This window comes from Spodoptera frugiperda, chromosome 30 (assembly GCF_023101765.2).
Source record: "Spodoptera frugiperda isolate SF20-4 chromosome 30, AGI-APGP_CSIRO_Sfru_2.0, whole genome shotgun sequence".
In the NCBI taxonomy this organism is placed as follows: domain Eukaryota; kingdom Metazoa; phylum Arthropoda; class Insecta; order Lepidoptera; family Noctuidae; genus Spodoptera; species Spodoptera frugiperda.
Genome location: NC_064241.1, coordinates 5,941,119 through 5,967,825, shown reverse-complemented (window position 1 = coordinate 5,967,825; position 26,707 = coordinate 5,941,119). Strand labels below are relative to the sequence as shown.

The 26,707-nt window shown below is 34.4% G+C and overlaps 1 protein-coding gene across 13 annotated transcripts in view; it reads left to right on the top strand.

Moving 5' to 3' along the window:
• The window catches only part of LOC118269879 (protein held out wings), a 72,924-nt gene extending 46,532 nt beyond the window's left edge, over nucleotides 1–26,392 (top strand). Inside the window, exons 3-8 of one of the 13 annotated variants that reach the window (XR_007707453.1) lie at nucleotides 11,399–11,515; nucleotides 12,754–12,894; nucleotides 15,095–15,215; nucleotides 16,285–16,632; nucleotides 19,018–21,261; nucleotides 23,399–26,392. Coding sequence is in view for 12 of the 13 variants with exons in the window: in XM_035585232.2 (XP_035441125.1) it covers nucleotides 11,399–11,515; nucleotides 12,754–12,894; nucleotides 15,095–15,215; nucleotides 16,285–16,632; nucleotides 21,144–21,220 (804 nt within the window). In the remaining variant the exon portion in view is untranslated. Of the gene's footprint in view, nucleotides 1–11,398; nucleotides 11,516–12,753; nucleotides 12,895–15,094; nucleotides 15,216–16,284; nucleotides 16,633–19,017; nucleotides 22,426–23,398 lie in introns of those variants that run through there. The other 12 variants (XM_035585235.2, XM_035585232.2, XM_035585236.2 and 9 more) reach the window with 12 other exon arrangements.
• Nucleotides 26,393–26,707: the final 315 nt, after the last annotated feature.

Here is a 26,707-nt window from a genome sequence, read left to right as displayed (position 1 = left end):
TAAACGCACGTGTGGGTGTGCCGCTAATATCCGCTCCATTTATCTCCAACACTGTAAATCTGGACAAATGAAGAATGGATTCATTGAACTCTTTTATAGTCACTATTTTCATCGTGGCAGTTTCATATTCTAAATGTAAATCTGTTGGTACTGTCCATGTTTTTCTGAGTTAAATACTCACCTATGAACTATAGATTAAAACGAAACGATTCAGTTTTAACTAGAGGTCGTAGATTAGGTCCCATGTTTGGCAGACGAAAAATTCTCAATAATTCAATGTCGAGGTTGTGGCGACATTGACAAGTAACAAGTGACAGATGACAGAAGTCGCACATAGACTAACGACGAGCAAATCAATTTCAATTAATACTTACTTAAATCCAAAATTACAGTCTTGTATCTATTTATGTGACTTGTAGAATTTTATTGACGAACAAAATAGAAATTAAGTTCTAGCTAATGAATGTTATAAACATAAACGATTATTAGTCGGCAGAAAACAAGGAGTGGTGTATAATGAGGTTGATTGGGTTGGACCTACTTCAGTAAGGGCCATAGTTCAGTCCCCTTCGACACTAGTTCATAACGGACGCTTTTGTCTAGCGAGCCACGGGCAACTACTAGCAGATTATCTTGTATCGTTATCTAGTGTACTTACATAGTGACACTATGCGAATGGTATGCTAACAGAAGTTATTTAGGTAAACCTTTATCATTACAAACTGTTGCTACTTCAGTAAACAGCAATTTTGTTATTAAATTATTATTAACTAGTTTCTGCAATGGCAGAAACTGGCTTCGTCGCGTTACCATGGAATAAAAAGTATCCTTTAACCATATTCAGCTCGTATCCTGTCTGTATACCAAATTTCATCAAAATACGTTGAGTAGTTTCAGCGTGATTGACGAACAAACATGATTACAACCTTATTTGTATTTTCAAGTGTGCTAAAGCATAATTGTGATTTTCAGTTTTAGATAATTCTTAGTACTGAACCTGGAGTTATTTACAGTGAATGGTAATTTAGAGAATCCCTATTTAATTAGATTCATAACGTAACTGGCAAAGGGTCGATGCCACCCTTAGTATAAGCACTTTCTTCTTCCTCATCAGGACACGAAATCGTTTGTGTTTATTTTACTTTTACTACCTATTATGAAATTTCTCCAACAACGAGCAGTTATTTTATAAAGAAGTTATTATCAACGTTAGTCAACGTTACAACTTCCTAATGATTGTTACTCAATCACGTTTCAAAGGAACAATGGGTGACGGTGAAGTTCTACACAAAATAAACTTACGTCATAGTACAAGAATGTGACTGTACAGTAGCTAAATTCCTGTGGGACATTTTAATTTGAACAAAATAAAGGTGTCGTGGCCTCTTTATTAAAATACCTGGTATTGTCTCAAGTTATGATACATCCATGTTTTGATTGTGACAAATTAAATTCCATATAATAAGGAAAATTTTAAGAAATAATCATTTGAAACTGGCACAAGTCTGGATTCTGTGCCGTGTTTACAAGGACTGAATTAAAAAACATCTGATAGATCACTTGGCTCTGAAAATTCGAAGCCCGAATGTCAATTAATATAACAATGGAATAACAAATGATGTTCAAGACCACACAATTCCTAATATGCAACTCGTACAAGAAAAAACTAAATTGCAATAAGACAGTATTACAATCTTACTCCCACAATATTTTATATACGAAAACAAACACTTGAATGCAAATTACATGATAGAGATTAATGACTTCAGCTGACATTTTCACACAGTAAGACAAGGAAAAATTTAACTTTAAATACTCGGGAACAGCTGGACATTTAATGAATGGACATTTTCCATTGTGAATGAAATTACTACACTATAAGAGGAATGTACTCTTGAAAACGTAACAAATAATCTAATGCTATTTATTTCTAAAAATCTTGGAAGCTGCGTAGTCGACCGACACAACCGACTTACCGTACTAAATTTAGAAAATCTTAAAGCCGAACGTATGTATTTTCGTTTCATGCTGCACTTTTTCCTCCAAACTATTTCAACAAAAATGCAATAAACGTAAATCTGGCTTCTGTTGGATAAAAATTTAAAATACTTTCCAAAGATATGTCGAAAGACAAATAATGAAGAGCGTCAACACCTCGAGCGTTCAAATTGTCATGGATCACGCGACCCAACATTCTTTCGTTTTAAAATCATCCGAATGGTTTTTACTATTAGGTCGGAAGTTTAATTAGTACCTTCATGTACGGCTAACTGCAGCAGTGCATTCGGTAACGAAGTTGATCGGATTGGTCGCGCTCCGTCGACCCGGTCACGGGTCGCGGCCCGCGCTAGACTTTGTCTAACATCACTATCCATTAGTACATTATCTTCCATGTTGTTTTTAGAAATAACTGCGCCCAACACTTCCTCAGCATCTTCAGCAATTCAATCAATTGTTTTGTTTATTAAATCATCGTTTTAGTTCAGTGTTTACTAATATGTTAGAAATCTTTCATCATCAACAAATATACAATGGGCTTCCGTAAACACTGCTAGTAATTTAGCTCCAATCACGGTTTCAAAACAGACTTCAATTAAGATTGTCGACATATTAATGGCACTGAAATAACTCACTCTTAGAACATCTGGTTAAATAAATTAGTCATTAATAAATATACGTTTTATTGTTACAACGAAGTTCTTCGAAACGTAATGAAAATATTGTTACGATTTACCGTAAATATGTGATGTATGTACGTCATATTTCTATAGAAAAGTACACGGTTTTATGGGTAAACACAGTTTCATGACTAATTATGGGTAATGCTTATTATAATTAACCATTAAAATATGGAATGATTTACGAGTATTAATCTATCGATAAGGAAGTACTTTGCTATTTTACAGAATTGTTAGACGTCTGCTCTGTAAATCTATGTAAAACTATATTTATGCTTAACCTCTACTTGTGAATTGATATTTTATCTTTCTACTAAAATGGCGTCACCATTTATAAAGGTGTGAATACACTTCACGATCCATCTTTCATATTTGATATAGTAAATTGTGATTTTAGTTATAAGATAAACAAATATGAATTTGGACACTGCGAACCATAACAATAAATATTATTCTCGTAGGAGTAAGATTAGGCGGTTATAAAATATTATGGTTTGAAGAAGTATAAATATTTTCACTCAAATAGTCATGTAAAAGTTTTAAGAGCGTTCTTCCCTCGTCTACAACACGTAGTGATTCAAAACTGTTTATGTTTCGTTTACGCTTTGCGTGGGAACATAGCGACCGATACTTCTTTCTTCTTTAGTATTTTTTATTCTCGGACCGTACAAATGCAAACTAGGGATTTATTAATATTGTTACATATTTATTAATATGCATCTAACCCGTCTTGGCAGTGCGCCGAGATTACTCGCATAAGATATTACAAAAAAAGAAAATGGAAAATATGTGTAACGATTGACACGTTTGTTTCGGTTCGTAGCCAAAAATTCCATTCTGTCCGCATATTATAGAAGTTTTGAAAAATGTAAAAAGTAAATTGATTATCTTTTTTACGGATTTGGATAAACCACGAATCGTATAACTAGGTAGCTTAAAACATATTTCTATCTTTCTCAGTCTATTCTCTTCTGACTATTGGCGTCTCGAACACTCACTACAATGCCTAATTTCGGAGAGGTCAAAACGTTGACTTGTTGACTATCCTATAGGTTAGCGAACTAGGAAACATGATGAGATCCCCTTGTTTTGTAATCGGGACGGACCATTACGACTTTCCTACTACGGGAATAGGTTAAAAGGGTTACACGCAACAATGACTCGGATAGATACCAATGTCCACCATTTTGGGTTGGGTCTGATTCGGCAGTGATGCGTAGAATACTGATATTATTATTCAACTGCGATTAGACTTGGTTAAATAAGAATTCCCTTTAGATACTGGACTCATGAGTCAACGGTTAATTGAAGATTATTATCTTAATCTGTCTTGGTGGTCGAATGTGCGCAAACTTTACTTGGTAGGATCTCCCTTAAAGCAAATATTCCTGGAATACAAAAACATGAAATGAAGAATTGCGATTCTGACTTTAAGACAACCAGAAATTAGTTAAATTAAGGTATGAGATTATGGAGCTGAGGACTACCTAGCGGGTTTATCGGAGCTCCGGCTTGAAAAGCAAGAGTAGGAACAGGTTGGTTTTTAGTCAGTAAGTCTGACACTCCCTCTCACCTCGCCCAAGGCGAGAAGAGCGATTGAATAATTTTCCCCCCTCAAAATAAAGGGATGAGATTGGCTCATAATGATGTGAACTGATCCTAAAAAGCGTGACACTATATCATTTAATTTGAAATATTTCATCCGTCCATTAATATGTACTAAGCTTAACTGACACACAAGTCAGCCCCGAGGCAACTTCGGATCATGTCGTGACCAATCGGTATACGACAATTATGTTAGAATTATACTATCAATCAATTGCAATATGGTAGGTCTAGGTACACTCCTACCTGCACTCATCCGGTTATAGTCTCGCACTAATGATGGCCAATCAGAAGCGGTCAATAGTTCACTTGTTTTGTTATTGTTGCTCTATTGTGATTTTCTTTGTTGTTGGTTATTAGGGGAAATATTTTTGTTCAATTCATACAAACGATAGTTTTTGAATGCAGTTCCATGATTCTCTAGTAATCTCGATTTTGTAGAATTATTTGCGTTAAATAAAGTATCCTATGTCGCTCACTGATAAATATATTTTCGAATCAATTTTATTCAAATTCGTCTGTCGCCTTTCAAGTCTATCTAGACTTTTCCCGTTTATAATTTTTAATGCAGATGCCTGTTTTTTGTCTTAGATCGTTACTAATCTTGAATAGTATTACATTTGCAGCTACAAATGCAACAGTTGATTTTATTTACTTATTAATTTGATGTTATAAAATACACTATTATAAATTAATGATTGCCATCAATGCTGTGTACAAATCATCAATACATAAATAATAATTATAATTATTAATAAATGATATAAATGCAATGAAATCATGTAAACAGTTACTTGTGAAATAATCTACGTAATATATACGGACATACATATGTACTTATCTAATAGACTACCTGAATATTATTTAAGAGATTTTTTCGTCAACGGGTCCACCCGTTGCGTCTTTGGAATTTTCTCTGAAAGAATTTCACCACATCTGGGATGGAGGAGACTATTTAAAATACGATAAAATATTCGTCAATCATTTGATGGGCTAGATAATGTCAATACAAATCGATTATACCTTTTTATCTATAAAAACGATCTTGAATTAGTAAGAAGTACATATATTGGTCGTAGTAAATGCATAATGGAACAGGATAACATGCACAAAAATTATCGTTGATTTTTTTTTCTGGAAAATCCATGTTGTAAAAATCTGTGTCCGTCTAGAGTAACACCAAACCTTTATGTTGTTACTTACGTGTCTAATACATAGTTATGTCACGTTTTCGTTTATTACGCAATCAGTAGTAGATTCAGTAGGGCATAAGTCATCCTACCAAGAAACACCTCTTAGCATTCAACTCACATTTAGACGTGTGGTACATATTCTCTGATCTAAATTCGATGATAAAATCTAAGAACAACTGTACTTAACTGTGCCTGTTTTCCTGGCGTTTTCCAAATTTGGATGAGGTCAACCCTGAGTCATGACTAAATATATAATTAGCACTTTCAGGCTTTTAGTTACTTATGAGAACAATGATAGATATTTGTAAGACGACTGAAACCAAAACCATTGCACAGAAAACGAACTAAAACTTAAATGGTCATCTAGCCACTGATGAAACTGACCTAAGTTTACATGATAGTGATTTCATGTAACTATAATTAACTCATAAGCTTTGTAATACAAATATTAGGACCAAAATATTACCACAGTCTTACTAGGTACTCGTAGAAAATCAGAAATAGCGCGCAAGATTTCCGAAGAAATCGTTTAATGTGCAGTAGCATTTATAACGGTATTCCTAAACAATGACTGGAATCAGCAAACCACGTAAAGTTGTAATGATAATAATGAATATTTTAAAACGATGAAACGGCATTTGGCTGGTTATCGGTAAGTCGCGGTTTGCGTGGTAGCGAGAAGCGGGATTAGAGGCAACACTACCAGGGTTTAAAGAGAACTGCTATTACAATATTGTGTCATAATATACCACGGCTACATTAAAACTAAGTATTCAATTTTCGCCGCAATATGAATGATTATCAGAAATCGCATCAAAAGACAATATTATCGGGGTGAAAGTTATTGAATTGCAGACACTGATTTATGATAACGTGGATTAATTAAACACATAATTTATTTGATTATTTTATTGGTAGTTTTTATGAATAGAAATCTACAAATATTACAGCCTTACTCAGAGTCATTTAATATGTAGCTACTTATTTCAGAGCACTTTTATGATAATGTGGAAAATTAAACACATGATTTATCCCGATTATATTTTATTGGTTGTGACTTTACTGACTAAAGAACCCCGTTCTACAAAATATTAGCCGTACTCATTTAATGGCTACGTAACTCGGACCTCAGCAATTGCTTTTGGCTCAAAATCGTTACTAAGGAACAGTTTAAGTAATCATTAAATGTCTCTCAGTGCGGCAGTTAGATAGACTAAAAATACGTAGGTATTTTATTGGAACTTAATATCCATAGCCATTAACACTAATTGTACAATATATCATTGTGCAATGAAACAAACTACCGAACAGCCTTGTTAGTGCAAAATGAATTGTATAATTAATTACAGAATATCAAATAAATCACTTATGTGAACCTACTATGGGAATCATTACGTCTTCTATATGTACTTATTTATATTTCTATCTTACCCTACATCTTCTATGTGTACTTAATAATATATTTTTATCCTATGTATCTAAACAAACCCGATGGTACCTCCACAGCATCACCATTAGCTAGAATTTGTCTATTGCTAAACAAACACCACACACCCTCTTTAAAGAAGCTTTAGTATAGTCCCAACGCTTGAAAGGCGACTTCAAATCCCCGTTCTCGGCTCAAAGAGCCAGATCACCACAGATGTCCCAGTAGAGCTGATGCCCGATCTGGAGCTACAAACAATGTAACAGATTACCGGGGAAGGAACGGGGTGGTTTTGGTCAATAAGAGTCAGACACCTCATTTCACCAAAGGCGGGAGAAGACATTGGATGATTTTCCCCATTAAAAAAAAGTTAAGGCACCGAAGATTTATTGAAAGGATGCTGTTGCTGACCAACTAATCGTTGGTACTAACAAAGATTTCGAAACAACTAATTAAAACAAAACAAACCTTTATGAGTGTTAAAACGTATTTGTTCCTAGTAATGTGTCAAATAACTAAATACTTGATAAAATAAATTTATTACCTTTTTGTCATTAGAAAAACATGTGCGAGAATAATTTTAAGATTAAATTTACTGGCTGGCGAGGTTGTAAAGTTATATTAACTTGTGTTTAAGTTCCAACTTCAGATTGGAATTACTGAAATACGAGTGAATACTCAGAAATAGTGACGTTAAACACAAATGAGGGAACATCGTCAGAAACAAGAATCTATCTACTGTTTTGTGCGGTACATTCAGCACTAAATAGGGGATTATAATTTAATCAAATCGTTGAGACAGAATAAGTGTTCTTACAACACTAACTACCGTACTCAGAGTCATTTAATGGTTACTTAACCCAGTCCTTAGTTATTGTTTTCGATACAAAATCGTTACTAAGGAATATTAAATGTCTGCGGCAGTAAATAGGATTTAATTATGGAAGAACCACATTTAAAATAGCTACCAATATCTAAATAATAAATATTCTTTATCACCGCTGACAAAGCGACCTTGCCCAATGCGATTGTGGTTCCCATTGCACGTGGTTTGCGGTACTATCGGAACGCTATCATTAGGGCACAAACCACTGCCAATTACGAACGGAAACCTTGCACATTTCTATATAAACACTATTGTGCTTCAGTTAGGGGACAGTGCGATGCATTATAACCTGTATACTCGTATTCTCATTACGTATTACGGTGCATAATGCGTTACATCAAAATGTACCGGTATCAGACTCTCAGTTATTTTAAAGAGTTAATTGCCCGTTACCTGTTTATTACATTTGACCACATAGTTGTGAAAAGTCGCATGGGTCATACAGATCGTTTTTCATCAGGTCATCCGTCTGTTCCTTTGCTAATTATCCCATAAATATTGCTGAACAAAGTTAAAGACTCAAAAAAATATAACTTGGTTTAGTTAAAGGGTGACAACGTGGTTTCACGGTAATTTTTAGGAGGCAATATCATCCAATGACTTTTTGAAGTGTCAGACTCTTACTGAATAAAAACCACTCCGTTTCTACCCCTGGTTTTTGAGCCGGAGCCCCAGTAAACCCGCTAGGTAGTCCGTAGCTACTGGTAAAAGATTTGGAATGGTTCTGGAACTTTTAAATCTACTGTGTAAAAACTCCATAAATGTTATTATGTCAATCTATTAGCCTCTGTGTATCCCTATGATATGTATCATTACAAAAACTGTCCGTAGATTTACTACATTGTTTTGTTACAATAGATATAGCTAACCGATTTATCCTTCCTTATTTCATTACTCTGTCAGTTATATTACTCATTACTATTGCTAATAATATTATCAAATACACGTAAAACAATATTATATTCCTTGTAATTATAGCATCAGTCTTAATAAACCAATCATTAAAATATTTACACAACTACAATCATTATGAACGTAAATGGTTCTATCTGTCGGATTGTGAATAAAAACATGAATTAAATTACATAATGTACGATTGCAACAACGATATCTTTATCATTAGCTGCTATTTACAGACCTTATAATCCGCTAACACAAGTAGCGTTCACTGATTTATTGTTTCTCAAACAAATAACTTTATTTGCATTAATACCGATATCTGCCGATACTTAGACAGATAAAGTAGTATTTGCATTTATTCTTGTAATCGTGGACTTGTACGTAGGTATAGGTAAAGGGCGTATGCGCCGCGGGCTGGAATGCAATTGGTTAATGTTTATCGATTAGATGCGCCGGCGGCGGTGCGCCATACGTTTCCCATAGCTTTTGTTTACTGTTGTACTATCCGATTTCCTTGTATTATTTAAATGGATTTATGTAAATAATTTTATAATTTTATCACTAATTTACCTTGCTGACTTATTTTTTAATGCTACTGAAGCTTTTTCGGGCTTGAGTATTCGGTAACACCAGGTATAAAATTCCGAGTGAAAGTCGTATCGCTCTGGTGACAAACGCATGACTACATCCAGGCACGTTTACAGGTATTTCTGTAATGTAGAAAATAAAATAATTACTTTTCTCATAAAAATATTACTAACAGTGAAAAAATGCAATAAAGTAAACACGGGCGCGTAGCCAAGTATCGTGTCGCTATTTCGACGTGGCCCGACGTCCGGCGACCGGCGACCAAACGCCTGCGAGCGAACTTTGTTTCCTATCACGTGGCGAAATCGTAACAATATCATGACACTAAAATATTTACGGACAATCCCGTACTCTTAATACCAAGAATTAATTACTCAGGAATTTGCCACTATGGCTTATGATTAGATCTCAAATCTCAGTCAGATCATACATTTCCAAGAAACAGTAAGGTCACCGCCTACCGACAAATGTGCAGGCGTTATGCTCATATAACTATCGAGCGGTTACGTGATCTTAAAAAAAGATACTTAATAATCTTCCTGACCAGAAAATCTGTTTTAGAAACGGGCATATGTTTGAAGTTTATGATACTGCAGTTAATTCACACAACAATAACACACGTGTTCTCGCTCCCGATGCAATATTTTACGAGGTCCTTGCGATACAATAATAGGAGGTGTAACATAATGGTTGACAAGCAAGGGAAGTGTTCCTAACCGAGCAGTTTGTGGCCAACCACTAAATAGCATCGAACCTGCCCTCCACTTTGGAATTATGATCACTACGAGATTACGGCTAGGATTTTATGTTGCTTAGAAACCACGCTCATATAAACGGGATAGAAGGAAATTTTGCCCGCAGCCTACGTGTGTACATCAAAGAAAATAAGCTTTCAAAACCTGTGGTTAAATGATATTTTCCATCATTCGAATGGTGCGGTTTGAAACGTTTTCGTTTTGATTTATTTATGAAATTTTAAAAGCAACGCGTTGAAATCACTGGAGTGCCTTACCTACACAAGATTCTATTCTAAGTATTTTAGTGCTGCACCGCGTACTATCAGGCCACGATATTTATTTTATTTCTACTTTAGATAACATTATTAGTTTAATACTTGTTTAGCTCGGTGCGGTTGGCTGATTTTAAAAGATTTATTTATACGATAAAGATATGTATCGGCATGTGAAACTTCGGTCCGTCTGTTCTTTGAGTGATTTACAATTTGTCGCCTGTCGTCGTAGCAGGCGCCCGACCGCGACGGCTAACGAATGCTGTCCCAGCTCGTTTGGGGTGCCTATTTCCGCATCTCATATTTCCTCATTGAAATATATCGCTGCAATGAAATATATCTAATGAGCCTATTGTCACAATAAAGGACACTATCGTCTAGATTTACGACGTCCAACATGCTCAGACTGTCTTTCCGAAATGAATGTTAGTTTGTTAGTCAACGTCACCTGAGTTTTCAGTAGAATATAATAACAACATCGAGCAATTTGCACGCTGTCATGCAAAACAATTTAGCGTAAGACATGTGACGAGTTTCTAACCTCGAATTTTATTTACTACGCCTATTTATTGTGTATTTTGAACTATCTTTTGGCTGCTTGGAACATCCTTTTAGAAAAAAAAAGCGCTAGTGTGAACTTCGGCTGTTGGCGGCGCGCCAACTGGTCCATTTCTCAGCTATGCTCGTGGACGGCAGAATGATACTGGTTCACAGTTCATATACGTTGAGCTGACCGATGCTTTGAAGCTCTCGTATTGAGGTTAAACGTATGTACAGCATGCAGTATATTCGGGAAATATGGTTTATGTGTAACGAAGCGAGTAATTAATCCAACAGCTAATGGCATTAAATGAAGTCACATATGAATTAGGTCTTAGCATGTGGCGGCCGCATCGTTAAGACATTTCGTAATCTTACATTTTGAATGAATTGCCTAACAGCTGATGAATGAAATTTAAAACTGAATAAAAAGCTTTTTAAAACTCGAATGCAAATTGGTTTTAGAAATAGAAAATTGTGTTTGGTAATTGAAGATTTTAAATACATGATGATTTTCATATTACATAGTACATATTATTATCTTGATTAATGTTATTTTTTTCTTCTTTCCAGTTCAACTTCGTTGGAAGGATTCTAGGGCCCAGGGGTATGACAGCTAAGCAGCTAGAACAAGAGACGGGATGCAAAATAATGGTCAGAGGAAAGGGTTCAATGAGGGATAAGAAAAAGGTAATAAAAACTACAATTTAATGTTCACAATCTAAATCTACAAAAATATTATGATTGTAATACTAACCTTTATATTTTCCACGCAGCTAACAACTGGAAATCTATGCAGGTTACAATCATTTATCGATGTTTTTATAGTTACCATTTTTATGTTATTACATTTTTTCAGTACTAAGGCCATTTCAAATAATATTTAATTTTAAGCAATTGAATATCTATGAATTAGATTTGGTTAGGTCAATATTGTTGTATCGCTACACAATTTACTTCGTAATCTACTAAATTCAAGTGGGAAGTAAGTACTTAATCACGAAAAGCAAACTGAATTTATTTTGTTACTACACTACTAGGTGTGAGTATGCATAATATTATTTACCAAACGTTTTTGCAAGATGTTGGCATACTTTTTATATTATTTGCACTAACCAATTTGTTCAAGCAAGTCCAATTTATCTGTCACTTGTGTTGTAATTTGCATATTATCAGGTTTTATAAAATATCAATAATATATCTATTATAATCGTTGCACATAGTGATTAGGCCTTTGTCCATGAAGAGAAAACTCACGACTCATAAATCATTGGCGTTTAACATTATTATTTAAAATCTATTTGCACTGCGCTTCTATTGCTCAATTTGGGTTTAATATATGTATGTATCTGTTGAGTGTTTTGCTCGGCTATCGTGGCATAACTTACAAATCAATTTCTACGAACAGTAATACCCAAACATTTAGAAACGTATATGGATCTTCCGTTTAAATTTGTATGGGCTTGTTTGAAGTGCTCAAGCCATTAACGTTCAGCAGCGTCCTTGAGACTATACCAATGTATGTGGCTATTTATATTCACTACCATACTTCAACTATCAATAGTAAAATATAATATTGTAATGGATACTTGACTGTTCTGTTAGTACAAAAAATATTGACGCGTCTATTGATTTTGTTGGTTTTAAAAATCCTTGGTTCAATGCTTAAAACACACAGAAACTAGTCCAACAACCAATCAGGAGAAATATAAAACTGTAATAGCTAAAACATGAGCCATGACTAAAACAAGAAATCCCCAATAACATAAACATTGGATCTAGCTGTACGTCATTCCATTTTCCCGCTATATTTGATTTCTCATAGAACGCCATAATTACCGTGCTAAATTGAGAGCATCATAAACGGAGCAAAATGTTCCAATTTCCAATAGCAGGATGCTAAACTAGGTGATTATAATGAATTTCAGGAGGATGCAAACAGAGGAAAACCCAATTGGGAGCATTTGGCTGACGACCTCCACGTCTTACTCACAGTTGAGGACACTGAGAACAGGGCGAAGATAAAGTTGGCCAGAGCTGTCGATGAAGTCAAACGCCTGCTTGTACCTGTAAGTATTGACCCAAATTTCATTCTGACATCATTAGTTCTTAATTTTAGACTAGTATAAAAAGTACTGGGCTTTCCCAAATTCCCAGATGTATACATTTGCACTCCAAAATTTCCCATATTGACTAATCTTACTGAAATTTTTGTGCGGACGTCGAAATAGCTCTGCAGTTAGTTTACTTGTACTCATTTTACGATATTAAACAATGGTTATAAATATTTTATCAAGTGTTTATCGATGGATACTCATCTATAGTTATTGGGCAATATAGAAATCTCAACTGCATATCCAATTAATTATGAAAAACAAGCACCTAATTTGTCGATGTCTAACGAAACATAAGATTATGTGGCAAAATATTATGTCAGAATAACATTAGGTGTGGAGTAGCTATCAATCAGAGGGCCCAGGTTTGCGGTCGCATTTGTACTCCGTTGCTCATTGTGGTTGCTCGTCGAAGTACCTAATATCCGTCATGTTAGGTACTTCAACGTGACTTTTGAAGGCTTAATGAAGGTTAAAAGCTAGTTTTATTGCACAACTAATATTAATGGTGTTGCATAATGACGTGATATTAATTTGAAATTGGATTTCCTCCTTTAAATCCGTCAACATTCCACATTCACAATCCCAAAAACGTATAACGTTACAAAAATAGAAGTAAACTTTAAAATAGCTTCGTGTTCACGTGATATCGTTGAATTTGGTTTGGGTTCGTAGTATGACCGAAGTAATCTCTGATCTTTCTTTTATGCAGCCCGTAACATTATATTGTTCCGTAATAGTAAACTATGACTAACTTAACAGTTGGTTAGCACGCAAACGTCGAATATTTCGACTTGCTGTGAATATTGTCTGTTTTAGATAAACTCTAACATACTGGCAGACAGTTATGCCAAATAGAAATTTTGGCACACACTCCAGTGTTCGGTAGCCTCGAATGTCACAGACAACGGTGTCGTTTTTAGGGTTCTGACGTTAAAGATCGAACCTGTGTAATACCTGAAACAAAAATAATTGTCATTTAACCAAATACCGTAAAATTATTAAATCGGTTTTAGAATTATATTGGGAAACATTTTGTTGAACAGGTCATTACTAAAATGTTCCAATATGTCGGAACGGCCTGCTGCTAATTACCTTCCTTCCTCAAAAGATAGAAAAATATTTTCTCGTCCAGTAAATATCAGCGGAATCTGTACTGGAAACATTTTCTCATTGTTTTTTACTATCTATATGAAGATCTCATTCAGTGTTACGTTCATTGCCGTGCATTTAAGGTGCGATGACGTCATCAGCAATTGTGTTGAACCGCAAGGCTCGGACTCATTACTACTAATTAACGGACACTGGTTACCTTCTACCTAGATACCTTAATAATTTTGTTTTGGTACTGCGTTCTACTTTTACGAAATGCTCATGTTTGTTGTTGATCCGCAGTTTTTTTTATAGTGAAATTAAAAATAATAATGTATTGTATCACCATATTAATTTAGCTGGCATTTAGAAACATTTATAGCGTAAATATGCATAGCGTTTGCATATAAAATTTTGAGGAAAACTATCGAATTTATCGAACACAAGTTTAAAATTCTTCGTCTCACGAAAAACAGGCTTGGCACAGACATGGGTTTTCCGATCTCTGCTGAGTAAATACATATTGCAAGATACCCTGTGGTTCAGTCAGCCCAAATAAACACCTAAAATATATTTTGAAACAGACAGACAAGTCTGCTAACCAATAGTATTCTGAGTCATTTCCTTCATTTCTCTGAATGTCTGGATTTTTCAAATATTGTTGCCAATTTATTTTCTTGGCTGCGAACTACCATCAAAGTCATAAATGATATACGAGTTCGTACCGAAATATACATTAGCGGCTGTACAAATATAGTGTTTCACCGACACTGACCTTATTTTAGTTAACAATTTTACTATTTAATTTTTCATCAACTTGACCTTTCAATTTATGTTTGCGTTTTCCAACCAAATTTATCTGATTTTTAGGAAATTGTTTTTATTTTTGCGTTTTTCATGTCTTGGTATTATTTAGATTTTTATATTTCAAAATCTTGGTATATAAAATTCAACCACACCTCTTTTAACTTGTCTAAAACGATTATACTCGTAAGTAGAATATCATTAATTTTTTTGGTGGAATGTTCATAAAAGTAATCCAACCCATTTCTTTCATTTACAGCAAGCTGATGGCGAAGATGAGCTCAAGAAGCGTCAGTTGATGGAGTTGGCGATCATAAACGGCACATACCGCGACTCCAGCACCAAGGCGGTGGTACCCGTCAACGGTCAGTGCCTCATAAGTATGGTCGCATTCATGTTTTGTCACTAAAACTACCCACTAAGACTTACTAACACTCTTATGGAGAAATAAGAAATGGAACAGTTTTACTAACACATTGCGAAGTTATTCAATGATTTTATATTCACTCCATTTCTTACTTTTCCATAGCGATAATCTATCTTAATCCACGCAGTCAGTAAGCAAAATTGTTCTTGAGTCCTTTGTTCCGCACAGGGACTTTATGAATGAAGATAGACATTTTGCAATGTACAAAAGTGAACTGCTGTATGGAAGAGATAGTCATTAGCTTCAAAGGTCTGAGTGAGATTTTCATGGGTGCTTGCGTTAAAAACGCATTTAAGGGTTCTTATACTGTGCCATTTCAATTTCATACTTCAAAAGAGATGCCATCTTTGAAAGACGCAGGATAATAATGAGATTGTAAAGTAATTGTGATTGTTTCCTGGATAAAATACAATGTTGTGGGACACATCATTTTGCATGAAAAATTACATAATAATCGTGGGATTATTTTTTTCATTGAATTGTTTTCTGACAACTGTACATATTCTGCTCTGTTTTCATTACATTTCCTATTGTTGAAGTGAGCATAAACTGTGTCTTTTGTTTGCGGATGTGAGTCATCGAGGCGACTGCTAAGATGACTAACTTAATTGATTTGTGGCATGTTACGGTTGTTAACTATTAACATGGGTGATTTCACAGCACCAAGATCCCTTATCGTTAATTAAGGACGATTGGAAACCGTTAAAGCCTAAGTGGTATTTGTTATTGGCAAGCAAATGATTCCTTATGAACTCTGGTTACACATGCTATTTGTTTCACTTGACACATCAAAAATAGAATCGTGCACGATCATTTCAACTTCTTTGGTGTCTCAATTTTTAAATTTGTGAGCTTTGTTTTGTTGGGGTTGGGAAAAATTGCCTGTAAAGTAAATGTGCACGTCGATTCTTACTAACAAAATTGAGAGACGCATTCAAATTGGAAACTGTGCTAATGGGTTATATGAGGTCGAGGCGAGAAGGCGACGTGTGGCTGATATAAGTACCATTGATACAACGCAGACGATCCCACAGCGGACGAGGAGTGGCGGCGTGTGGCAGCGGCCGCAGCGGAGACCCAGCGTCTGCTGGCACCGGGCGGCGCCGTGGGAGGCGTGGGAGGCGTAGCGCTCAGGACGCAGGCCCCGCTGGGCGCGCCACTCATCCTGTCGCCGCGCATGTCGCAAGGCGCGCAGGCCGGCCTGCTCAACGGTTCAGGCGCACAGGCCGCCGCTGGCTTGCTGTCGCCCGGAGAGCCCGCGCACCAGCTCATCTACGCCTCTCCTTACGACTACGCCAACTACGCCGCGCTGACCGCTGCCGCCGCCAACCCGCTGCTCACCACCGAGTACGCTGCCGCCGACCATACGGGTGGGTTGTTCGCCCGTTGATCTTTACGAACGATGTTTGATAACCACGGGTTACGCGTCATAGGGCAATTAGAATATTTTGAGGACGGTTGTTACACTAGAAATAATTTTAAAGTCTGATGCAGCTAAAAGGAAATGCACCACGTCGACTGAGACTACGTAATTAAAAAACTTACTAAATAAAAGATAACCCCTTTATTATGCCTGTTGCTGGACATAGGTTTGATCTCAACACAGAATAGAGAAGAAGAGATAGAAATAGTATACCGCTTGTGTTTGTATCAGAACCAGCGTGGCAATTTTTCTGAAGCCACGCCCAAATTAACACATCTCCAGGATAATCATAATATGTCACACTAGCAAAATCTTTCTGTGACTGGTCCGTGTTAAATAGCCTTTAAATCAGCCGTCACCACTTTGAAAAAAACACATTAATTACATATTAATAGAGTTCACTCTTGTCTACTAATTTTAAAATAAAGAATCTTCTTTTTCAATGCAACATAATTTCACTAACAAGTTCTGCTACTCGACGCTAGATGTCACTATCATAAATGCATTCAATTACGCTGTATTGCTATCATGTTAAGGTTGACATTTGTTTAACGAGCTACTTTATCGCTTGTATTTTCTCTAGTGATGTTCCGATATCGAAAGCTTACTTATCGATATAATTAAAATGTTCAACACATTTTAATACTCGTATACATTATCTTTCCTTGTAAAACTGTAAATATATATTGTTTTCTTTTTTTCTAAACTATAATTTTAAAGAGATAATATTTGAAGGATTTAGATTTGTTAGTATACAGAATAATAAAGTAAGTATACATGTATTTGAAGTAAGCAGCGTCCTCAGATGAACTAATGTAGAAAAGATGTACTAGTTTCAAGTCACATCGTACGCAGCAAACTGAAACTGGACTGAAAAAGAAGTAGTATCTATCTATCTATCTATCATCATCATCAATAGCCTATAAATGGCCACTGCTGCCCAAAGGCCTCTTCACGCACGGAGAAAGTTTGATCATTGATCACCACGCTTGCCAAATGCGGGTTTTTGATTTCAAACTTATTATAGGTAATTAGAAAATAATAAGCCCAGGTTTCCTCACGATGTTTTCGTTCACCATTTGTCAGTGGTGTCTTAATGATCTTAGTTAAGTACATATAACTCGGAAAGAGTCACATGCCGTTCGCAGTATTCTAACAAAATTTGTATTGCAAAAATAAAAAATCACACTTTGTATATAAAGTATTTTTTTATTAAGGTCGTATGTAACAAAAAATAGAAAATAAAACTGAACATTAAACAAAGTTACTTCCCTTCAGTTGGTGGCCAATATTACATAACGTGATTAGGTATTTCTGCCTGCACAATCTGGAAATTTAACTGATTATTTATAGTAAAAAATTGCGCATTTTTTTTCGGTTATACTCATAATATAATATCTTGTTGTACAACATGGTCCAAACAAATTGTACTAGTTAGTGGCAGGAAACCAATTTTGTCTTCCAGTCATCTCGATCCATTTTCCTTTTATTTCTGGATCCTTCGGAAATCTAAAACAACATAATTAATGTTTAATAGTTATTACTTATTATCCATTTTTTTTGTATTTATCTATATTCGTAATAAAAAGTTTTAATTATATCGACGAATCGAAATATGCTTGTTATCGATAACGTAAATCCCTAAACGGGTAGCAAAATATTACATGTCACGAATGCATTCTTCTAGAACAGCAGGTATGAGTTTGAAAGAAAGTAGACCCTATCATCTTAGACATAAACTTATATTTAGTTTGTAGATTAAAAAAAATATATGTCACTAGTTTCAAGCCAAATATAAATTAAAATAAAATAAAATAGCACTTACCGATGATACGATATACCACTACTAGGCACATTTTTGTCATGGCTTTCATCTTTTCACTATAAAGAAGCACATTTCGTCATTTTTATATTTTTTACGATTTTTGACGCTTTTTTACAAGTCTATTTGACGTTATTACAAAAGAAGACTGATATGCGTACAAACGCCTAAATGACAAACATAAGCATATCTGTACTTATCAGGGGCTACGCGTGCCCCGCCTTTACTTCTACTTCTTTTTCTCTGTTCTGTGGATTGAGCTTCCGTACAAGCTTGTTCTCAGCGACTTGGTTATATGTATAGAAGCGGATAATCTCCATGTATTGCTTTCTAGTTGGTCAATTCATGTGTTAGTAGCGACATCATTTATATACACGAGGGACTTTTGAATTAGGGGTATATACGGCAATTATATAATACCGTCATACGTTAACGAGCAGCCTTGCAGTACTAATAGTAACAACCAAAGAGCTCGATCAGAATTTTAACTCCATTGTTTCTTGTCCATAGCACGTGATTTGACCGATTGCATCTGGAGCGTTATATGGAGGGATTATCCTGCTGCGCGATATTAGACTTTATAGCCCCGAAACAAAGTAAATTATACACAAAAATCGGTTAACGGTTACAGACGCTGCTAGATCACTAAAACAGCTATTTATTTAAATTAATTTAACAAAAAAACCAATCAGGCTCGTGATTACACAGCACTAACAAACTAATGTACACTATTCTAACGTATGGTGTCGAGCTTTTGTTGAACTGTGTGTGATATAAATATTTTAATGGGGTTTGCAGCGTCGAGATATCTGCTAGCTGGCTTTTGACATTGGCCGCAACAGCCCACAATAAGATATGGCAGACTGCAAGCGCCGTATCGCACTACGCATCATTATTGCCGTCCTTGATATCATAATCCTCCTTCTAAACGCCTCACAGGACGTCCTCTTTACAGTCATAATAAAACGCCATGATCAATTTATAGTTTAAGAATTATTGTTTTAAGTACGTTTAGCTTAACGACTCATTATTTTGTACCTACGATGTTATCGTCTTTAATATTTACGAACATTGTTTTTTCTTCTACAGCTGTTTTGTACAGTTTCATACAAATTATAACTTTTGTTTTTACTTGACAGTCAAAGATATATTATTTATTATATAACAGATATAATTTTACTATTTATTCAAATTAATATAATGACGATTATTATCAAAATATTTATTGAGAATATATTTTCTTTTATAGCAGTTGTTTCGTGTTAGGGTTGATGGCAGTTAATTATTGTTTTTTTTTTTAAATTAGATATTATTTTAGTTGAATATAAACTGCCAATAGAACTCTATATAAGTTACCGATGTTTTATACAAAGACGTAGAGTTTTTATATATTTATTTACTTGTCTCGTTACACTTCACTCGAATGATGATAGATACGAATAGATCCCATCATTTAGTTCTTGTGATAACCCTTGCTTGTAACACAACTAATTTATTAACATTATGTTAATGTAGAATCAAACTCCATTGAATTTTGGACTAAGTTATATCTTACTTAAAAGTATTATCATATATTTAAAAATTCCACCATATATGCATGTGGTTTGTTTCCATCCTTTGTCTATATTTCCAGTTAAATACTTGTGAATAACAAATTGAAATTTTCGTATTAACAATAGTATATCTGAATGACGCAATGAGTTGAATAGTTAATTCAGCGATTACAAGCAAAAGGGACCAAATACAAATTGATTTACGAAAGGAACACATTATTACATATTTAACTATATTTTAACAAAACTGACAAAATTAATAACGCGATACACACTCACATACGAACAAAACGTGGAACATTCTAGGCGGTTTTAAATGTTTATATACGTTTAACGCGTAAGAATAACTTTGGCACCAGTATCGTGCACACTGTTATTTTTACAAATATTATATCGTAACTTATTAATTTATTAGCCATATTATTATATTTATAAACATACCATAGGCTAAGTATTATTATTATCTTTAAAAGATTTCTAGTTAGGTTAGAAAAGAGTGAGCTTTATGAAAATATTATACACCCGTATATTATTGTTTAGGTTTATTATATCGCAGTTAACACTGTAGTCAATTTTAATTAAAACATGAAATTATCGATGCCAGCCATTACCTGTACCTTGATCGGGCGTTCGTAGACCCGTTCGTTTAAATATTTTATTTTGTTATATTTTCCAAAGCAATAAAATAGATAATAGAGTATAGGCCTAAGCATAATAATAGACTTTAGTGTTACTGCCAAATGAAGATTTAATAATAAAATTATATCTTAGTATTACCGAACGACAATGACGAGTATTTGGCAGTGATATCTAGGTACTTGCGATCGTTAAGTGTAGAAAACGAAATCATTTTTTTTTTCTATTTCTATTTTATCGATGAGATTAAATTCTTTGCAGCATTTAGATGTAAAACCACACCCAGTTCTATATAGTCTATCAGCTTTAAATGTATTTGTATTCCAAATTGGTTTTCCAGTGAATTTCTATAATCTTTAATAGCAAAGGTCTGGGTTCACCGACTCGGTGTTGGAAGCTTTTAATGTTGAGCCAAGACGCAGATGTTAAATGTGTATATGCCGCTAGGTGTGGTGAGGAGGGCGCAACGGCTCGCGCAGGTCAGGGAGCACCCTTACCAGCGCACTGCCTTACCGGCGCCTTAATTCCCGCCAAAACGCTCTCACGCCGCCATTTTGTTCACAAGGTGAGAAGCGCGTGCGCGCGCATGCAGCTAGATGAATACGTTTGCTTGTATTTTTTTAATGTAATATTGAATAGAACTTGCGTTTTTTTGTCGAATCTCATTTGAAGGTATCTCAGTATACATACTTGCAAGTTCTGATTTTCTTATTGATTAATTTAAATTTATTGATTTTATTCTTTCGAGCAACCTTATTCGTCTCGAGTATGCGTGGGTACCTTTGCTTTACTGTCTCTCTGTGTCACTATTTATATTTATTATATTGTGTACTTATTAGTTACGTTCTTGAATAGTTTGTATGAGGATAAGACGCTTTATCGCTCATCAAACCGGATCTGAGGTGACACTGCATAATTTGAAAACTGTGATTTTTATATTTCTTTTTTATAGATATTTAGATCTGTTACATGTTGTGATGCGAGGCATTATTAGAGATCTATCTGAATTCAAAGTTGAACATCAGCGTTACCAAATTATTTGTCTGTAGTTGTTTTCAATGCTGTTGTTGCAACAATTGAAATCACAACATGTCTACGGACAGTCGTAATATTTTCAGGTATAAATTATATATTGAGGGAAGAAGGATTGATGTTACATTATTCTTTTATTGCAAAATTTGACATTTAAGTAGTTCGCTTAGACATTAGTGTTCAATATTGCCAAATGAATCCACGGAGGTGCTACAAGCCGGTTGTGAGGTCCTTCTTTCCTGAGTCTCGCCCAGTATTAGTCAAAGGAAAGAGCATTCTCAGAATTTGTGCCATCAATCCAGTATTAAACGTAATGCCCCTCCTTTGACTTGATATGTTTTTCATAATCATCACAACTTTCTATTAGTCAATATAAGATTTTTATATGAAATTTTTTAAGCTAGTTGTTTTTATTTTTGCCTTAGGTATTATTATATTTACTTTCTTATTTGAAAGTGGTTTATTATTAAGATAATTTGCACTTGTGTCCTTGTGGATTTAAAGCCGGCATCCATAATGCCGGTTACGTATTTTCACGCTTCTTTATATGAAATGATTTAAGTCGAAATGCTATTCGTAATTTTATAAAATGAATGATAATATGCGATAATGTTTTGTAAAGTATTGTTTCCGTTGTTGATTGTAAATAAATGCATTTTCTGAGAATATACACGCAATAAATTGTCTGAAATTTAAATTAAGCGTTTTCTTTCTTTAGTCTCGTTAGGTCCGCGGTACTAAAGTTAATGTTCTATTGTGTTACAAGAGTATATATGTCGATAAAGTTGATGACGTGCAGTCATTTGGTCAATTGTAGCCTCACACAACTAACATGCAACTCCACAAGGCCAAGTTCCCGTTTGTTTACATAATAATAATTATTAAGTGCACTATCATAACTGCTATTGTCACAACTTGCAGATTATCTGTAACTATGTATTTATATTATATGAGTCACTAACATGCAAATATGTAATGACATTGATTCGTTATCACAAACTAATTAACAACTTTTATGAGAATGCCGCCATATACAGTATTGAGATGTTGCAGCAATGTGTTGAATAACTTACATACTTGCATCTGGGTGCTATGGTTATACATAAGTGATAAATTTATTATGCTTGTTTGTCTGAGCAATGTTCGTCACACGCGGCCGTCGTGTCTCAAGCATTGCTCTTTTGGGAACTATTGGGCATTTAATCCTATATTTGTAGATTTATCATTTACATACTAAATTGACTTAACATTTTTCAACCATTAACTGCGTAAACTAATTAAGTACCCGTATAGTATTAACTGGGCCACAAACAGAACAAGTGTCGCGGCGCGAATGCCTGATAGCCTCCCCCTCATTTTTATTCAATTTCTATTTTTATGAGAAATTCCGTACACTAGTCATGTCAATCCGAGACCACGATTTATCGCTTTTGTTGAATAGCTGCATGTTGCCGGTCCCGACTGTCGTGTCTCTCTCATGTTGAGTCCATTGAGTCCACGTCTTACATTTGCCAGTCCCCTAACCCGTGACGTCAGCAGGTCGGCTCCGGCAGCGCAACGCAAGCGTTAAAGCGTGCCAGCTCGCGATTGGGGGTACTCGTGTAGTCGGACCATGACATTTTGATCGATACTAACATTCTGTTTTTCTCTCTTCTCGTTAACCCGGCTAGGTGAGTGCTAACGGCGCCGAGGAACTAACAGGAGTCGCGGCCGGCCGCTCCACGCCGGCCCCCTATGTCGCCGCGTAACATACTCATCGGAACATCGACCACCATGTAGCTATTAGCTGTTGGGCCTTTCACGTTTAACATTATACTATGTATTATAATAGTCTAACTATTAACATTTATATGCCTGTTATGTTTATAACATGATGAACTTTATTAACATTTTATATAATTTTATGAAATGGCACACGCCATCGACTATATTTACTATATTGTATCTTATTGTACTTCTGTTGTCGCTTGAACGTGTTGTTGTTGAAGCACGAGTGTTGTTAGGATACCCGGACAAATCACGGCGTTAAATGTGCTACTTATGTATTTCATTTAATAGTTATTTATAGTTTTTTATTTAAAGTTATTTAAATAGAGTATATTTAAAAAAAAATCGCACCTTTAGCGCCGTCCCCACAAAAAGATGGTTTGAGTAAAATTTTTATTTCTAACTAAAGCTTAATTCATGCAGTAGCTAGAGTTAATTTGACACTGAAAATGACTTTTGCTAACACTTCTTGCTTTTTTTTATCTTCCCAGAAACTGTAAACATTTCTTCGTTAGCTTGCAACTAGTATGAATTAAGCTTTGTGAAACAACGTCATAACGTGAACTAAGTAACTATCCACCTAATGTTAGATGAAAAGTCTATCAAAGTTCTATGTATGTACCATAGTATGTAGTATATTAGTATACTACGCACGCAATTTACACACGTACATACGTACACTGATCGTTTGGCGCTACATGGATAGTCTGTGGCGCGGCGCGAGAACAAGATGGCGTCGAGCAAGAGGTCAAGTAAGTACCTACGATGCTAAAATATTTTAAAATTGCTTTTCATAAAAATAATTGGACTGACATTGGATTATAGTCTAATATAGGTTGTTTCTCCATATACTCATCAACCCAACAAACCTTTGGCAAACATTTTACATTACTTTAAAACCAAAGACTAAATAAATTATAGTAATATTTGACTACGTTTTCTGTTCAAATTCAAAATTAATCAATGTCTTCCTTGAAACATACAATGGTGTTATATTGGTCGATGAGTGTATGGATTCTCATACGAAATAATTAATATTTATAGCATTGTATTTTACTCTTAGTGCTTAATATTTATAGTTAACTTTGAATATGTGTACATCCCATGTGCCTTAATTAAATGTACAATGTTCTTACCTTTTTTGGTTCTATAGAAATTGTTATAATGCTAATTACTAGCTAAGTTAGAAGAGATTAAATTATTGTTAACTTTTCTAAATGTTAATTTTTATACATTTATCGTCGTCAGTTTTAGAATATTATTTGTCTAAGAATATAAATAATAATACCCAAATGTTTTAGTGTCTAGTAGATTTACGTTAGTTGTGGAACATTATTAACTTTTATAAGTGCCTTCGTTACAATCTCTTCGGGAATCTCTAGATTCGTTCTATTTTATATAATTGTCAGAGATCTGCAGTATGTTTATACAGTGAAAAATATATTACCCATTAATAATCTCAAAGATTACACAGTGTTATTGTAACAAGGGCAATTCGTCATGCTTTGTTATGTGTTAGCTTACATAATGTAATGTGAAAGCAATATTATAACAATAACGGAACACGATTAGTGCAATAGAGATGTTATAATACTAAATAATATTTTATTATTAAAGAAATCTCGACTCGATAAAGTTGGGAGAATATTTTTACAAGATTTTATAGAGATCTGATATTGAGATTAATGCGGTAGGTGAAACTATATTATCACGATTGTTATCTGTAAAGATACATATTTTCTTTAAAATTAAATTGTTTATAAGTTATTAGAGTAAAAGAGCTAATTAGTTGGTAACATTTTTATCGTTTTGCATTAAATTAGGTGCTTCGTCGAGAGTTTTGGGAAAAGAAATTTCTAAAAATACATGAAATAAATCTTTTTTTTTTTTTGTTTCTTAATAAGTAATGTTATGTCGAATAACTACAAAAGATATGTAGATAATCCTCGTAATTCTGTGAAAATATTTCATCGAAGTTGTTAACACTCCGTCCATGATTATTTCATAAATAAGTACTTAATTTTCTTGGTCTCCACTCATGCATAGTTAAGTACGATTAATTTGAGATGCCAATTCATTCGCATCATTGTGTTAACACTTGAAAATGTTCATTTAGAAATATAAAATTCCCCACGTTCATATAATTAGGGCAAAATTAATTTTATGTCTTGGTTACATCTCCCATAAAATCATCTCATGTAATCGTACACGTAAATTTTGTTTTTATTTCCTCACCGTTAAGTCTAAAGTTGCTTGTTCATAGTTTGATGGACAATGGTTAAAATATTTTATTGTTATCCTTTTCAAATCATAGATGAATTACTTCCATAAAGTTTATATGAAGCAGTGCTTGAAAACTGTTCATCCTTCATCATACATCTATACATAGTTCGTACAAATCATACTAATACAAAAAAAGCATTTAAAGATATAATCATAAAATGCAAAATGCCATAACAACTCGAGGAATCCGTTTCATTTAAATGTTAAAATATGTGATGAAATAGATGTGTTTAACGTACAAATATTATAATTGTCTGCAAATAACTAGTAATACTGTGTTTCATAAGCAATAACATTAGTAAATTTGTTTCTTGAAACATGCTTAGTGCCATTAGCAGACGGGCTTTTTACATGTCATTGTTTTTTTTAATATTAATTTGTACTTATTGTTAAGGCGAATACTAATCGAGTGCCTTAAAAGAACTTGTACATATTTATTATTATCTTTCATTAAAGTATTAATATAGAGGAGAATAACAAAATCTAAAATTGTTTTCCAAAAACAATATAATATAGATAATAAATCAGTTTAGTTAAGTGAGATTGTGCATATTATGTATGTTTTGATGTGTGTCTAAGATTGATTTGGTATTAGTAAATATTTAAAAAACGTAGTGTTGTTGTTTTATTTCCCTTAGAGACTGTTTACCCACTGAACGCATGCATTGCATTGCATTACATTTTATATCATTTTAGTGTTAAATATATATCTAATGCATATTTACTTATGACTTATAATTATTTGTGTTAAGTTATTCATCCCTACCTTATTGACTTATTGTTTCGTAACAACGAGGAGCCTTATTACGATGGCAGAATTTGCAGGAGAAAATACTAATATATTAAAGGTGAATCTAGGAGTTTTTTTTCTTTTAAAAAAACTTTGCCCCCGACTTAGATTTTCTCACATGCACATGATACCCAGACCC